At 43.2% G+C, this 17,391-nt stretch overlaps 1 protein-coding gene and 1 pseudogene across 1 annotated transcript in view; both read right to left on the reverse strand.

Moving 5' to 3' along the window:
- Positions 1–17,391, reverse strand: part of tfdp1b (transcription factor Dp-1, b) — a 106,206-nt gene that overhangs the window by 20,298 nt on the left and 68,517 nt on the right. Inside the window, exons 4-6 of the mRNA XM_060898665.1 lie at positions 16,313–16,416; positions 10,431–10,558; positions 9,329–9,491 (exon numbers count right to left, since the gene is read on the reverse strand). Coding sequence (XP_060754648.1) covers positions 9,329–9,491; positions 10,431–10,558; positions 16,313–16,416 — 395 coding nt within the window. The remainder of the gene's footprint in view (positions 1–9,328; positions 9,492–10,430; positions 10,559–16,312; positions 16,417–17,391) is intronic.
- LOC132866699 (elongin-B-like) lies at positions 2,559–2,908 on the reverse strand (annotated as a pseudogene).

The raw sequence follows: 17,391 nt of genomic DNA on the forward strand, positions 1-17,391 counted from the left end.
GTTCTGTACATGCAGTAAATATCTAATTTTTCAACATAGATATCTGCGGCTTATAGCCCGGTGCGGCTTGTATATCTTTTTTTAAATTTTTTTTAAAAAATAGAGCGGATGTGGCTTATATACAGGTGCGCTCTATAGTCCAGAAAATACGGTAATTCTTCATGATGTAGTTATTTTATATGCAAATCAATCAATTTTACAAAAGCATTTGAATTGTAATCAAAAAGTTTTTCCACAGTGGAGGCCAGATAAAGCAAGGTGCTATCTTTATTTTTACTAAACATGACGAAAGAAACATCGAGTGTTATTCAGCTGATTTTTCTTGGTCTGCAAATCCCTGGTAACTCATCAGGAGGGTAAATTTGAGCACCAAACTCTTCTAGGAACTTCTATGGGTGTAGGAGTATTTTTAAAGGTGACGTATCCATTTTCCACAAGTTGAGACAGTTCCCTGAGGTCTTAATGAAATGCCCATGACATGCTTTGTTCAAAATGCCACAAGGATAAAGCACCACAGCTCCCTTCTCACCCTGCCAAAACAGCCCTGTTCAAATCGGCTGATATGATCGAGTGCCTCTTCCTTTAAATGATAATGAGCCACTGCTCACCCCACCCCTCAGGCAGCACTTTCCTTATGAATATTCATTTGCGAAGGCAGATCTATGAGGGGGTGGGATAATGCTCATCAGCTCCTTGTGACATAGAAAATGGAGCCAAATCTGAGCAGCTTGTTGAAGCACCTTTTCTGAAATAAGCAGAACAAAAGAAACTGACTGGATGTCTTATTTCAGAGTTTGTGGGCTAATAGATAGTTTTCACTGACGTCACAGCATTCCAGGGAACGCCCTCCAGCCGCCATATTGTGGGGCAAACAAAGGACCATCGCCATTACCGGCTACGTTATCTCGGACGAATTTATAAAGTTATATAGTCAGTTTTTCAATCACTTGGCACACTCGTGTATTTTATTTAGTCTTACTACTATTATGAATACTGTGCAATATTACTTTGCATCGGAAAGCTGCGCACATTTGCGTGAAGCTGCGCAAATGTGCGCAGCTTTCCGATTCACTGTTTTTTTTCTCATCCTTATACTTCCTATGTTTCATGGACTGTAACGGATCTGCTTTAGTAATTTTAATACAGAATTTACTTTGAAATTATAATCAGACACTCCAACGCCCCCCCTAAAAAAAAAAATAAATAAAAAATAAAAAAAATCGGATCTGCGAGATTCAGCCGTGAAAAAGGCGGCATCCGCCAAAAGGCGCGCTGTTTGCATCCCTGCATACAGAACAGACCTAAAACGTTTTTCAAAAATGACCCTTGCGTGAGTGAAGTGACAAGTGTCAAATAGAAACGTGACAAACGAGCGATATTAAGTGTACATTACAATGTAAACGTACACTCAGCGGTTCCAGTTAGGCATTCTCCAGAGATTGTTTACACGATGTTTTGGTTTCCAAAAACAAACTTAAACACAACTGATTGTTTATTTAAACAACTTACCACTTATAAAATGATCGGAGCAGACTTTGCTGTGTTCGGAAGGCTGATAATCCTTGCAAGCCATAGATTTCTCCTTTGTATGCTGAGTTTTTGTTTGCTCGCCTTTGTGCTCCCATACAGTGGGAATTCCATAAAAGCTCCACTTGACGTCATCATCTGACCTATTACGACAGCCGTGAATACAACAGGTGTGCACCATTGCTAGCTTTAAATAGCCTGCTTGGGTTCTTTTGAAGACTTTGTACTCGCGCGTTACAATGTGTGCTCAGTGACCCGTACGGTAAGCTTGACCCACAAGATGGCCACCACTAGGGAATTCCCGACTCTGTGACGTCATGTGAAAACTATTTATAGGCTCAAGATAACCAAATGTGCACAAGCACTGAAAGTGATATATCTAGCTCACACACACACACACACACTGCACAATTAGGCAAGTGAGTACTCGGACCCTACCATTACTTGTATGCATATTTTCCAACCCCAAGCTATATACACTTGAATGCTAATTGGATTTAAGTACTCTCAGGTGGTATTTGTGTAATGAAGGGCATGGCCTAAAGTCATTAACACCCTATATTAAGGTGTGCATAATTATTAGGCAGCTTCTTTATCTCAGGCAAAAATGAGAGATTTAACAGACAGACACTGAAAAGACAATTTGGTGTAATTCCCGCATATCTCTCCCCTGAACATCACAAGCTCTTACTGCAAAACACAAGAATTGCTTTCTTTCTGTTTTAATGAATGCTAACACCACAAACGTCTTTACACTGCAAAAACAAGCAGTGATCAGGTTTAAAGAAAGTGTGTGCATGTGTGTCTCACAGACAAAGTGAGGTGGAAATGCGAGTCAGTTCAGACTTGATAAGGAAATGTAATAAGCTAAATGATTATGTTTGTGTAGGACGGGGGAAGGGGAGGCAGCTGTGTCCTGTTTTGGTTTCTGAAACCCCTAACCCCTTCCGAGTGCTCAGTCCAGGTGAAAGCTCCTTGTAACGGAGCAGCAGATTTCTCCTCCTCCGACTGCATTGTGATCATTTTTTTTTTTAATGCACCGACTGCTCGTTGGCCGTGCTGCCTGAATCCTGAGGTTTCATCACATCAGGAAGCTCAGAAGGATTTGAGAACGGATCCACTTGGAGCTGCTCAAAGGCGGCATCACTAATTCGGAAGGCGAGTCCGACTGTAGCAGGAGCCTGAGGTCTGGCTGTCTGATTAGTGAAGCCACGATCTCCCAGTGTTTTCCCGCCATCTAGCAGCTGATCATCCTTGTAAAGTCTCTGGTCCTCAGGTGGTCTCTTCATGTCCTCAACGATGCGTTTCAGCTCATAAACTGTCGTGGACTCCTTTGCATCGGTGAAGATTGTTGTCTTATGATCATTAAAAACACATCCATTTCTGAAGTTGTGTTGCACCATTCACCACCCCACTCCTCCGCAATCCCACAATGCACCGCCACAACATGACGTCATTTACGCACCATTTCATTCAAATTCTGTAAAGCTACTTTGCGACAATGTCTACTGTTAAAAGTGCTATAGAAATAAACTTAACAATTGTAAAATGCCTATCGGAGGGATGCAGCACTTGATCTAGCCAAACTATTGAAACGTGAGCACAGAACAATCAAATGTTTTGTTGCAACAGGGAAGAAAAGATGCAAATTAACTGCAAAAGACTTGAGAAGGATTAAGCATGAGGCTATCAGGAACCCATTATCCTCCAGTGCCACCATGTTCCAGAACTGCAACCTACCTGGAGGAGTGTCCAGATGGACAAGGTGTTTGGTGCTCAGAAACATCGCCAAGGTAAAGGCTGAAACATGACCACCAAACAAGCCTCAGAAGTTGAATTGTCAAGACTGGGCCAAGAAATATCTGCAGACAGATTTTCCAAAAGGCTTTAGGGACGGATAACTAATGGACACAGCACCACGTCGACTCAGACGCCAGCAAGGCGGAGGAGGGGTACTGGTATGGGCTGCTATTATTAAGGATGAGCTAGTTGGACCATTTCGGGTTGAAGATGGACCTTAAAATCAATTCCCAGACCTACTGCCAGTTTCTAGAAGATACCATTGCTTGAAGAGCGTACAGGAAAAAAAGTCTGCATCATTCAAGAAAGCCATGATTTTTATACAGGATAATGCACCATCACACGCATCCACTGCTTGGCGAGCCAGCAAAGGCCTTAAAAGATGGAGTAATGACATGGCCCCCTTCTTCACCTGACTTAAACCCTATTGAGAACTCATGGGCCCTTCTTAAACGTGAGATTTACAGTGAGGGAAGACAATACACCACTCTGAACAGCGTTTGGGAGGCCATGGTTGCTGCTGCACAAAAAGTTGTTCGTCAACAAACCAAAAGACTAACGGACTCCATGGATGGAAGGCTCATGGCAGTTTCTGAAAAGAAGGGTGACTATAATGGTCACTGAATATTTAGAAAGAGATCATTGACACACGGAGGAAGAGTGTGTAAATTCCTAGGCATCAACATCACGGAGGAGCTCACTTGAACCCACATCATCACAGACCTGATGGGGAAAGCCTGACAGTGTCTGTACTTCCTGAGAAGGCTGGCATGACGAGCATTATTCTCATTATTCTTCCACCATGGGGGTGGACGAGATTCCCATGACTAACTCTCTCCAGACACAGCAGTCCTGCATCACTGAACCCAGGTCTTCAATATCAATGCCCGAGTCTCTGGCAATGGTGTCTGGGTATGTTAACTTTCTGGATACAATTTTGCCAGAAGGGCGCCATAGAAGGAGAAAGGAAATTACTTCGCCTGTAGCACAATGGCAATGGCCAGCAAACTGTAGACACTTTTGCTTAAGTTTCTGGGATACTCGGGGCAATCCTCCGTAGATTTGGCCAAGAGTGGCATGGTCCCTCCAGCTGATGTTCTGTGCCCTTCTTAACAGATTTGTATAGCATCCGTCAAGACTACTCTCAAGCTTGGTAGTTAGGGTCCAGGTTTCTGACCCGTACAGAAGAACTGGCTCTACTAAAGTTCTAGATGTCTGGACCTTAATAGACTTGATTAAAATTGACTGCCAGATTTTTTTCTAGCTTATTACAGGTTTCCCACGCTAGGGCTTTTCTGATCTTGAATGCAATATGGGATCCCAGGTATTTGAAATCATCTACTTTTTTGATGTTCATGGCATTTAGGGATTTAAGATCACATGGTAAGGAAGACGTAGATAAATTTTGTTTTTCCCTCATTACAATAGAGGCCTACTTGACTAGTGGCATATCCTGGCGATTGTAGTAATAACTCCGCATCTTTTATGGATTCTGAGATCAAGGCTAGGTCATCAGCAAAGTCCAAATCTGGAAGGTATTTGGCGGGATGTCTTCTGCTTTGTCGAGGCTTGATTGCAACACCTTTTTCTTTCATTTTATCAAGCGAAATCCGCAAGACTGAATCGAGCACAACAATGAAAAGAAATGGGGCAAGTACTAACTATTCTCAGCAACTTCTCAATTGTCCAAGTACACCTGTAGAGCATCCTCACCCATTCCATCACAGTCTGGTATGGGAGCAGTACAGCACAGGACCGCAAGGCTCGACAGCAGGTGGTAAAATCAGCAGTAAGCATCACTGGAACTGCACTCCCTGTACTGGAGGACATTTATAAACACCAGAGTTCTCAGGAGGGTCCTTAACATTATCAAGGACACGACCCATCCACAACACGAAATGTTCATGCTGCGGCCATCAGGGAGATGCTACAGGAGCATTCCAGCCAAAACAACTAGGCTGAAAGACAGTTTTCCCCTCCATGCTATCAGGTTCGTGAACAAAACCCAGCCACTGCCTCTCCCCCAAATCCTGTAGAGTTTGCACTGAACTACCTATTTATTTGCACTGACACTTTTTTTTTTTAAACACTATGTCTTTGCTTTTAATTACTTGATCTCTAATTTCTTTATTTTAATTACTTTATTTAATCACTTTTTTTTAAAAATGTCTTTAATCGTGTTTAGGTAACATTGCTGGAGGAAATCTCAGAATAAGAATTTCATTGTATTGTGTGACACGCTGTCTCGAGTACATATGACAAAGTTGAACTAAATATATGAATTACTTTCATCCTCCTCTGCGCTTCCTAAACCAACAATTCAATGTATGGACTTAATGAACACCGAGAAATGTTTAAATAAATAAAAACCCACACATGATCGACTGTGAGCTACTGCTCACTTCTGTATCCCCCCCCCCAGGTCTCGCTTATATCAGAACGCAAGCAATTGAAGGAATCGGACACTTATTATGAATGTTGACTTCAACAAATAATTAACCCTGAAACACAGCATCCTGGTAAACTGGCATTATGAAAATGGCGTCAAAATCCACCCTATAGGTTTCGTAAATATATTCAGTCGGTAAACAGGAAGTTGATGTGCGACAGGCCTGAAAATGGTGTACACCAGGGCTTTTCAAAGTGTGGGGCGCGCCTCCCCTAGGGGGCGCCAGAGTTCTTCGGGGGGGGCGCAACGTGAGGAAAAATAAACCAGAATAAGTTACTATTGCGGACATTTAGCGAACTTCAGCTAGCCTTTGCCAGAGACAAAATGGATCGATTTTTAGTACCTAAAGCTCCAGTGAGTGAGGAGACAGAGTCTGGGCCAAGCAAAAAAAGAAGGAAGTATGAGCACGATTATTTAAAGTTTGGATTTTCATGGACTGGATCTGGGCGGCACAGTGGTGTAGTGGTTAACGCTGTCGCCTCACAGCAAGAAGGTCTGGGTTCGAGCCCCGGGGCCGGCGAGGGCCTTTCTGTGCGGAGTTTGCATGTTCTCCCCGTGTCCACGTGGGTTTCCTCCGGGTGCTCCGGTTTCCCCCACAGTCCAAAGACATGCAGGTTAGGTTAACTGGTGACTCTAAATTGACCGTAGGTGTGAATGTGAGTGTGAATGGTTGTCTGTGTCTATGTGTCAGCCCTGTGATGACCTGGCGACTTGTCCAGGGTGTACCCCGCCTTTCGCCCGTAGTCAGCTGGGATAGGCTCCAGCTTGCCTGCGACCCTGTAGAAGGATAAAGCGGCTAGAGATAATGAGATGAGATGGACTGGATCTGAAGATGCTCCACTGCCACAGTGTGTTGTCTGCCAAGAGGTGCTAACTAACGATGCTATGAGATGTTTAAAATGTGTAAAACGAGATGTTGTAAAAAAAAGCACAGATGTTTAAAATGTGTTTAAAAAAAAAAAAGGGTTTTAAAAAGCATAAATGTTTAAAATGTGTAAGAGAGGTTAAAAAGCACAGATGTTTAAAATGTGTAAAAAAGATGTTTTAAAAAGCACAGATATTTAAAATGCGTAAAAGAAAAATGTGTACAACAACCATTTTTTTAAATACGAATGGAACATTAAGTATAACAACAAAAATTGTAAAGGGGGGGGGGCGCTGTTGTTTATTTGCTCTCTGAGGGGGGGCTGACTCTCCCGCACTTTGAAAACCCCTGGTGTACACGGTATAGAACCCCAAGCTGAAGTTTGGTACCAAGTGGTGTTTCAGAAGGATGGACAATTTTTTTTTTAAAATATAAACAAAGAAAAAAAAAAATCCTACACACCCCAGTATACCCCCTCCTTTGGAGCAGGGATATAATAAACCCCTGCCTCACCAAACAGAAGCACATGCAGTGTTGAATATTAGCACCTGCTCCCCACCAAGTGTGGGTGATTTTGTGGAGTGGCCGGGTAATTTGCTCAGCCTACCAGCCACAGTGGTGGGTAAATAAACATATACAAAGGAAAAATGTGATTAACATTCCACAACGCAGACTGAATCACGAGTCTGCATCTTCCACTCGGACACTTTAACGAGGAGATTGTGTCCTTGTTAAAGTGTCTGATTCAATGTGGCAACTTCAGCATAGAACAATGAGTAGTGCAAACTTCAGCCTAGAACGCTAACTTGAACACAGACCGCTCACGACTGACTGAAAGTTCAAGAGAATTACCTCAGCTCAAGCAGCCTAGGCTAGCGTTGCAGCAAACTAATAAATGCTACATCATCGGGGTTAAAACGTCTACACAGAAAACCTCTCAGGAGGCAAAGGCCAAAGACAGGAAGACTGATTTTTTTTTTAAGTGAGAAGTGGAGAAAAGCCAAACAATGGGGATGGGAGTGGTTAGTGTTTTTTTTTTTTTTTTAATCTGTCCAACTCATCAAATCTAACTTCCATCAGTTCACAGTTGTGTGCCCACATATGAGAGCACCGTATTTTCCTTGAGTTTAAAGGAGATGCACAGAATCACGGCCTCGCTTTTTGTTTATAAATGCCTTGAGACCTCAAGAATGGCACAGGAATAGTTTTAAGCGTTAACAATAAATCTAATACAGTAATTTTTATGATTGAAGTGATTCATATAGGTAGCGGTCTGTCGGTCACCTCGCCATTTCCGCTATACTAAAACACAGAGCTGACTGCAACTCCGATCCTCCATTTTGAGCTAATTTATCGCCATGCCACGTAGATGTGTTGCTGGCAGGTGCAGCAACACAAAAAGTGGATTTACGAAGTGGTCTCTCCTCTGCTCTGCACATTTTACTGAAGACTCATACGAGACCTCTGATCTGTTGAGGAGCGTTGGCTATAAGCCTGCATTGAAAGAGAGTGCAGTACCAACAATTAAAGGAAAAGAAAACTACAAGAAAAGGAAAGTATTTATTTTATTTTTTTTAAAAAGGAAAGTAAGTTCAGTTGCACCAGTTCTCCTGGAGTGTGAGCCGAGGGTTGTTGCTAAAACCCGGGACAGAACGGGATGTGACATATTATCGCTCGGGCAGTGACCTCCCTGCAGTTGCTGCTAAAACTGGTGATGTCCTGTTCCATCCTGGGTTTTAGTAATTGCCTGAGCCGAGCAGTAATGGCGGAGTACTCAGTATGGAGAAAATGGGGAATGAGTGAACCAGCCGTCTGATTTCTCCGCTGGATATGCTTGCCTCAACAGCAATATCTCGCCCTTACGTGGAAGAAGCGAATGAACAGAGAACTGAACGAACAACTGAAAGTCAGATTGTTTCAAAAAACAATCAGCCACAAGATCGGCCTTCAAGAAGCGAGAACACAGACGGGTAAAGCTCCGACTCTCATTTGGATACAAAACACCACCACTCGTTGTTTACCTGCATTTAGATTAATCCATGTAACTTGTATTGTGTGTTTAAGTTAGCGGTATAAGATTATTTAATTTGTTTCAGAATGTGATTGTCTCAGTTCATCTGATTATTTAATTAGCCTTTTACGTTTTATCAGTGAAAATGCATCTATGTACATGTATGTTGCATAAGTTATAGCACCTATACTGTTTTAATGAGAGTCAACCCACAACCAGTGAAGTCAAATCAGTCTTAGTTGAGCAAGTCGGTAACGGTGTTTCTTACTTTCACCATAAATTTTTATTTATATGACTTTGGTCTATAGCGGTCAAAGGCCTCGGCCTTAAAACCGGTTCCCGCTGTGACGTCACGCGCTCAGGGCAGCTGGCTCAGCTCGAATGCCAACTTTGCGGTCGATTTTAACTCTCAAAAATATATTTTTTTATTCCCATTTATGCAGCATACAAGAGTTAAGGATGGAGATACTATCCACTCAAATTTATTTAAAAATAAAGGTTCTGCACATCATCTTTAAACATTTAACTTGTGAAATAAAATAGCCTATTTACCCAAATCACACTAATGCATATAAATTTTTTTGTTTTGTTTTGAGTGGCTGGTAGATTTTGAAATCCGCCAGCCACAGTGAATAAAAAAAGTTAAATTTCCAACATGTTACTGGTAAGAACTTACAGATTCATTGGGAGAGATGTTGTCTCCAGAACTCAGCTCCGTCACCAGCTCGTCTGCGACCTCATTATAGGAGGTTACTCCTTTCTTCTGAACTTTCTCGCACACCTTCATGGAGAAGTGTCTCAAGCCTTTCCCATTCTTGTCCCCTCTTCTACTGCTGCGTCTGTAGTAGAAAAAAAACAAAAGGCGTAAAGATGACGCGATAATCTCTGATATGGATACATTCATTCTGATCTTTAACCCTTGTGATGGTACCTTGAATTAGAGCCATCAGTCTGCTTTCTGCAACTTCAGTTATTAGGTATGCAAGTTGAAATGCACTGGTCTAGATTGCGAAATGAAAAGCAGCACGTGTCTAGCCCCTGCTGAGGTGAAGTGTTATCCTGCTTTTAGCACCCGTGTTAGTTTTTTTCACGAGCAGGGTCGCCCTACGAGTCTTTAAAGGTGCCAAGTGTAAGAATTTGTAAGAAGTTTAAAACATGTCATGTCAAAGACAGACAGACAGACATCGGTGTATTGTGATAGACATAGCCTAAAGTTAGCATGATAGCCAGCTAGCCCCAAGACGAGACGCATCGTCCATCTCGTAATACCACTCTTTACCACAAGATGCGGTAACGAGTCACTGCAGTCTGTCCTCTATTCAAAATGAGAAGAGTTGTTGCGTACGACACACCCACACGGGATACAAACATGGATTTGCAGTTATTTTTGCAGAAGGGAAGAGAAATAAATAAGGTACTGAGACAGGAGAAACTGAAACGCAATACCAAGAAAGGTCATTTTGACAAACTGCACAACAACTCCAACAGTGAATTACAGACCCTGATCTCGTTTTTGGACCAAGTGCATACAGGTTGTGCGAGTTTAAAAGTTACAAGTCAAATAATTCAGTTTTGCAGTGGCAGTATGGAAGATCTACTCATGCTAATTCACAAGCCAACTCAGCAATTTGTAAACATTTGTGCAACGGATGTAGGGTTTCAATCAAATATAGCGCTCAGTAACTTAAAATTTTCCAACGAAGGTGTATAACCAACCTGCAGGTGAGTGGCATTTAACTGCTGAGATTCAGAGAGGTGGCACAGAGTGCATGACTTACCCACTAGACCAGGGTGAAGACTCTCGCACTTGTGTCTGTGGCGTGAGGAACTGAGCACTGGGAGTTCTGGGACTGCTTAACAGAGCAGCACCAGCAGGAGCTGTGGGCCTCTGAGGAGTGCCAATCACCTACAGACACAGCTTATGCAATTAATTCGCAATAAAGTTACCATGACTCAACAGGTGGAATATTCATACTTGCCATTAGAGGTTAACACTTAACTACAAGTGGTTTACACAATTTTAACCAGAACGTAGTCTCTGAAGGTTGGAAAACCTTACAGATCCACCAAGTCAATAAGAGAACCCCATCGTGTTCGCATGGTGGCCTGGGAAAACCATCAAATGGTGAAATTCTGATATTTCCTACTACAGTGGGGCAAAAAAGTATTTAGTCAGCCACAAATTGTACAAGTTCTCCCACTTAAAAAGATGAGAGGCCTGTAATTTTCATCATAGGTATACCTCAACTATGAGAGACAGAATGGGGGGAAAGAATCCAGGAAATCACATTGTAGGATTTTTAATGAATTAATTGGTAAATTCCTCGGTAAAATAAGTATTTAGTCACCTACAAACAAGCAAGATTTCTGGCTCTCACAGACCTGTAACAACTTCTTTAAGAGGCTCCTCTGTCCTCCACTCGTTACCTGTATTAATGGCACCTGTTTGAACTCGTTATCAGTATAAAAAGACACCTGTCCACAACCTCAAACAGTCACACTCCAAACTCCACTATGGCCAAGACCAAAGAGCTGTCAAAGGACACCAGAAACAAAATTGTAGACCTGCACCAGGCTGGGAAGACTGAATCTGCAATAGGTAAGCAGCTTGGTGTGAAGAAATCAACTGCGGGAGCAATTATTAGAAAATGGAAGACGTACAAGGCCACTGATAATCTCCCTCGATCTGGGGCTCCACGCAAGATCTCACCCCGTGGGGTCAAAATGATCACAAGAACGGTGAGCAAAAATCCCAGAACCACACGGGGGGGACCTAGTGAATGACCTGCAGAGAGCTGGGACCAAAGTAACAAAGGCTACCATCAGTAACACACTACGCCGCCAGGGACTCAAATCCTGCAGTGCCAGACGTGTCCCCCTGCTTAAGCCAGTATATGTCCAGGCCCGTCTGAAGTTTGCTAGAGAGCATTTGGATGATCCAGAAGAGGATTGGGAGAATGTCATATGGTCAGATGAAACCAAAATAGAACTTTTTGGTAAAAACTCAACTTGTGTTTGGAGGAGAAAGAATGCTGAGTTGCATCCAAAGAACACCATACCTACTGTGAAGCATGGGGGTGGAAGCATCTAGCCTGGCTAACACGACTTCAAAGCTCTACGAGCTATTGGTCTGGCCAAGATATTAAGCCCAACCGTTTCCCAGAGCCCGTGGTTGACCCGCCTCCCTGAAATGCCTCAGTTTGCTACTGGTTGAAGCCAGAAAAGGCTGTGACGAAGCTTAAACCAATCACATCACTCTTTCCTCTGACGTATGCGACGCGACGGGGCTAACTGGTAGATTAAACTCTTACCGAAGCCGGTCGGGAGCAAGGCGAAAACGTCCTTCCTTTCAATAAACACCTCCAGGGCTGCTCTTTGCTCTGTTTTCAATGAGAACTTCCCGTTGAATGCTTTCAATACAGCATCTATGCGTAATAGATGCGGAAGCGTGAATGAAGCGCTTCCGACAGATTCTGTAAACAATCTATGGCTTCCGGTCGCAGTTCTACTACGTCAGTGCCTTGAACACACCTCTACCCAGGGCCGTTGGAGATGCTCAAAGTTGATTGGTTCCCGATTTTTCGGGAGCTTGGAAGAGCTGTAGATAGCTTGCCTGGCCAGACTAAGCTCGCAACAGGCCCTCGTGTTGCGTCACGCTTAGGATGGGCGGGCCCAGGCTAGGAAACATCATGCTTTGGGGCTGTTTTTCTGCAAAGGGACCAGGACGACTGATCCGTGTAAAGGAAAGAATGAATGGGGCCATGTATCGTGAGATTTTGAGTGAAAACCTCCTTCCATCAGCAAGGGCATTGAAGATGAAACGTGGCTGGGTCTTTCAGTATGACAATGATCCCAAACACACCACCCGGGCAACGAAGGAGTGGCTTCGTAAGAAGCATTTCTAGGTCCTGGAGTGGCCTAGCCAGTCTCCAGATCTCAACCCCATAGAAAATCTTTGGAGGGAGTTGAAAGTCCGTGTTGCCCAGCGACAGCCCCAAAACATCACTGCTCTAGAGGAGATCTGCCTGGAGGAATGGGCCAAAATACCAGCAACAGTGTGTGAAAACCTTGTGAAGACTTACAGAAAACGTTTGACCTCTGTCATTCCCAACAAAGGGTATATAACAAAGTATTGAGATGAACTTTTGTTATTGACCAAATACTTATTTTCCACCATAATTTGCAAATAAATTCTTTAAAAATCAGACAAATGTGATTTTCTGGATTTTTTTTTTCTCATTTTGTCTCTCATAGTTGAAGTGTACCTATGATGAAAATTACAGGCCTCTCATCTTTTTAAGTGGGAGAACTTGCACAATTGGTGACTGACTAAATACTTTTTTGCCCCACTGTACGTACAGTCGAGTCCATAAGTAATGGAAACTGTTGCTTTCCGAATATTTTTATCTCTGTATACCACCACAATGAAGCAATCAAGCTGTGATTGAAGTGGAGACATCCGGCTTTAACTAAGGAGATTTCATTAATCACATTAACCAATAAGCAATTAAAGCCTCACCCCCCACTCCATTTTCACTTGCTCAAAAATAACCGGACAGACTAACAACTATAAATACAATGATTATTTTTAATACTTGGAAGCAAATCCTTCGCAGTCAGTGACCGCCTGAAGTCTGGAACCTATGATCACCACCAAATACCAAGTTTCCTAGGTTTGAGATGCTTAGCCAGGCCTTTACTGCAGCTGCCTTCAGGTGCTGCTTGTTTGTGGGTCTTTCTGCCTTCAGTAACCGCGAGTTGGCCTAGTGGTTAGCGTGTCTGCCTCTCGATCGGGAGATCGCGAGTTCTACTCACGGTTGGGTCATACCAAAGACCATCATAAAAATGGTACCTGCTGCCGTCTGGCAAGACATGTTGCAATACAGATGCGAGTAGGGAGTCAAACTCTCGTGGTTACCAGAGGACTAGCCCCCCCACTGTAACCCTAGCTATGTAATAGGTGAGAGCCCGAGGGCTATGGAAGTGGAGATCAGCACCACCCTATGCGCCATGTGGCGTGGAAAGGACTTTGATTTGATTTTTTGATTCTGCCTTCAGTAAGTGAAAGCATCTTCAAATAAACTGACTGACTCGACCATTTAAAACCATTCCCCATTTCTTTTCTTTGAAGCTCTTGGGTTGCCTTCGCTTTCTGTTCTGAGTTATCATCTATCTGGACTATGAAGCGGCATTTGACTGAATGAGCCGAAAGTCCAATCCGATTCAGAGCTAGAGGACATTGATTTTCTTGAGTAGGTCAATCAATCTCATTCCTCTCAGCCTGCAACAGAATGGCCAATTTCTCTCCCAAGTATGCATGTTAGCAATATGTATTACTAAGAAAAATAACGTTCGGCTATTAGTAAATAACATGGAACAATACACTAATCCCTTTACCAGAAAGTTTTATTTGTTTGTATTGTCAGCTGAGATCAGGATGGTAGACACCATCCTTTGCACTCTCCCATAAAAGTTTAACACTTATTTATTCATCCGTTTATAGAATTCTTGTTTTGGGAGTAGCATAAAGGTGTTGAGAGACATTTTGTGTAAACCAAGCACTTTATGAGGCCTGTTAGTCTCCAAAATGGATAAAAGCTGTCGGGAACTAAAATGCAAGAACGGGGCAGGTCAAACAGCCAAGTGCCCGAGTTTGGACTCAACCCAGGGAGGACCGACACGCCGCTCAACTGTACTAGCCAACTCAGCCAATGGTCAACCGACAAAGGTATAGCTCACTCGCAACATTTTGGCTGTAGTATATATGTAATAACTTGTAATTGAGTGAGACACTCAAATGCCTACAAAACCCTAGTTTTTAAGACGGTCAGTGTGTTAAGGGAGAGGTTATAGCAAGTATGCGTCATCAAGCCACGATTTCTGACCTGCCCAGCAAAGTTTTAGATATATCTTTTTGCAGAGGCTTTTTTTTTTTTTAAACACCACCCTGTTTGTGAAACTGGCTCCTTACACAACAAGCTCTCTTCAGGAAGATGACAGGGCAAAATTAAATAGGAAAAAAAAAAAAAAAAAAAAACATTTCTACAATATTGATGATGCTTCAAAGCAAGTTATAGGCAGAAAAACCCAATTTGGGGGGAGGGGGAGGAGAGATTTTTTGGCTTTGTTGGCCTTTTGCGGCTTTAAAGTGCATCTCACAGGTGAATTCAGGAGCAAGATCAATGTAATTCTCCTATTTTATATTAAACTTTGGTCAAATATCTGTCACATTTTGCGTTTTGTGGAATTTTTTTTTTTTTATCTTGCGCAATACCAGAAAAATTCAGTTGAAATCAAGCCATTTGAGGCGAATTGGTCCACCTCTGAAAAAACTTGGCATTTGGATTTCCGGGCGGCACGGTGGTGTAGTGGTTAGCGCTGTCGCCTCACAGCAAGAAGGTCCTGGGTTCGAGCCCCGGGGTCGGCGAGGGCCTTTCTGTGCGGAGTTTGCATGTTCTCCCCGTGTCCGCGTGGGTTTCCTCTGGGTGCTCCGGTTTCCCCCACAGTCCAAAGACATGCAGGTTAGGTTAACTGGTGACTCTAAATTGACCGTAGGTGTGAATGTGAGTGTGAATGGTTGTCTGTGTCTATGTGTCAGCCCTGTGATGACCTGGCGACTTGTCCAGGGTGTACCCCGCCTTTCGCCCATAGTCAGCTGGGATAGGCTCCAGCTTGCCTGCGACCCTGTAGAAGGATAAAGCGGCTAGAGATAATGAGATGAGATGAGATTTGGATTTCCCGGGAAACGTTGATTTTCGTGACGTCGTGTGCTCATTAGTACTCATCGTTTTCCAAAAGACCGGACAATGAGCGAGAAATGGGAGCGCTTGGTCTACACAGGGTGTGCACTGAAACCGTGCAAAGCTCGCGCAGCCTGCTGGCGCTTCCGCAAGTGACGTCACGAATCTGGCTCCAGACTCCCTTGGGATTTTTCCAGACGCGTTTTGTTATTTTATTTTTTTCTGCTGTAGACAGATGGCCTTGTGCAAAATTATATATAAAGAACTTGGTCCAGAATATGCACTTTAAATTTAGCAACGAGTTTTCCCCACATGACGTTAACAAAGAGAAAACTCATCTTTCAGCAGTAAAGCTTGTAGTTAAATCTTTTGACCCTATTAAGGGAAAAAAGGCTGCTCAAATAAACAAATTTGAATGTTGATGTTGCTAGCTTCAGAAAATTTCAAATATTTGGCCTCTCATACACAAGTGAGAAAGCGATGGCCAACGACATCCCAGCGTCCATCTCCCACCCAGCTCTGGCTGAGAGCTTGCGTCTGTAATTGGATGATGGCGATGATTTGCGCTCTAATCCTGCTGACTCCAAACTTCTGTGATCAGCTTAGGTGGAAGTCTCACAGGTCACCCTCACTTAATGTTAATGGAGGATTTTATCGCTAGTGTGCTCCATACGTGTTCGAAGGAAGGACAGGGAAACCTCATTGGCGGAGAGACGAGGCACCAGAGGAAGCCCTGGCTCTAATCAGGGAACAGGAAGAACCTGTGAGAAGGGAAAGGAGCTCTGGCGCAGACGAGATTAGTCTTATTGGGGAATGGAAAGTCCTATCACAGTCAGTCAGACACACTGATGGTCAAAACAAGATGAGCAGTCTAGTCACTCCAGTTACCCTGGATAGTTATGACCCTTAGATTGTCTTACCACATGCGAAAGCACATTAATGCCAGGGGCACCGAGTGCTTTAGGCATTATCTGCTTCACGCCGGTAACAGAAGGATGGACACTCACAAGAGACACCACAGCACCTGACAGAGAAAGCAATAGATTAGTACCCAACATTAATATGAAGGTCTGAGAGATAAACACCATGTCTGTACGAGATAACGTCTGGGGGCAAGGCAACAAAATGTCAATATTCTGAAGTTAAACAGAGTTCTGGGCTTTCGGTTCACAAGATATCCTGGACGTCTGCCCTCTGCTGGAGACAATTATACACACTGGTCTTAAAATCAACTACATGGTATTACAACATGAACAAACATAAGTGTGTATCGCATGCAGTGTTGTTCCACAAGCCACTTTTTACAATAAAAATCAAAATGCTGGGGTGGTGTCGTCCGCACCTGCTCATCTTTGAGTTTAGACAGACACTTTCTTTCTACCCTAGCAGAAAAGATGTTACACCAGTTAAAGTGTGCATGAACTAAAACAGACAAGTGGCACTTTTTTCTCCAAGGTGCCTAGTGGTTCCTGTAAAACCAGGGCTCGACATTAAGGACTGCCCGATTGCCCGGGGCAAGTGAAACATGCATTCGAGCAAGTGGGATATGTCCCCGACATGCCCAACCAGGCAAGCTGGAATGAGCACATATTACAACTAGCACCATAAAAATTAGGCTTTTTGATCTTTTATTTCAGTTCCTAAAAGCGTCCCTCGCTCCGTATCCGCCATTATGTCTTGGCCGTTTTCTTATTCTCGGTTTCATTTACCGCTTTGCAAGTTATTTTCTATACCCCCGCTGTTGTAGTATGGTACGCGTACTGTTTATAGACCCCTTGCGCATGATGTCACGCATCACATGATAATTACAGCTGGGGTCAGACAGACTCCGCCTTTCATGCAGGCAGCTTAATCAGTCTTCAACATGGTTAATTTTTGCGCTGTTTTTGCTTGTTCAAACAGAGAAATAGATAAAAGGCATTACCGTCTCCCCGCTATCAAGAAAAATGTTAACAAATAGAAACAAATGCTTCAAGAACAACGAGTGGCTAAAGAATAC

Source organism: Neoarius graeffei, chromosome 18 (assembly GCF_027579695.1).
Source record: "Neoarius graeffei isolate fNeoGra1 chromosome 18, fNeoGra1.pri, whole genome shotgun sequence".
Classification (NCBI taxonomy): Eukaryota; Metazoa; Chordata; class Actinopteri; order Siluriformes; family Ariidae; genus Neoarius; species Neoarius graeffei.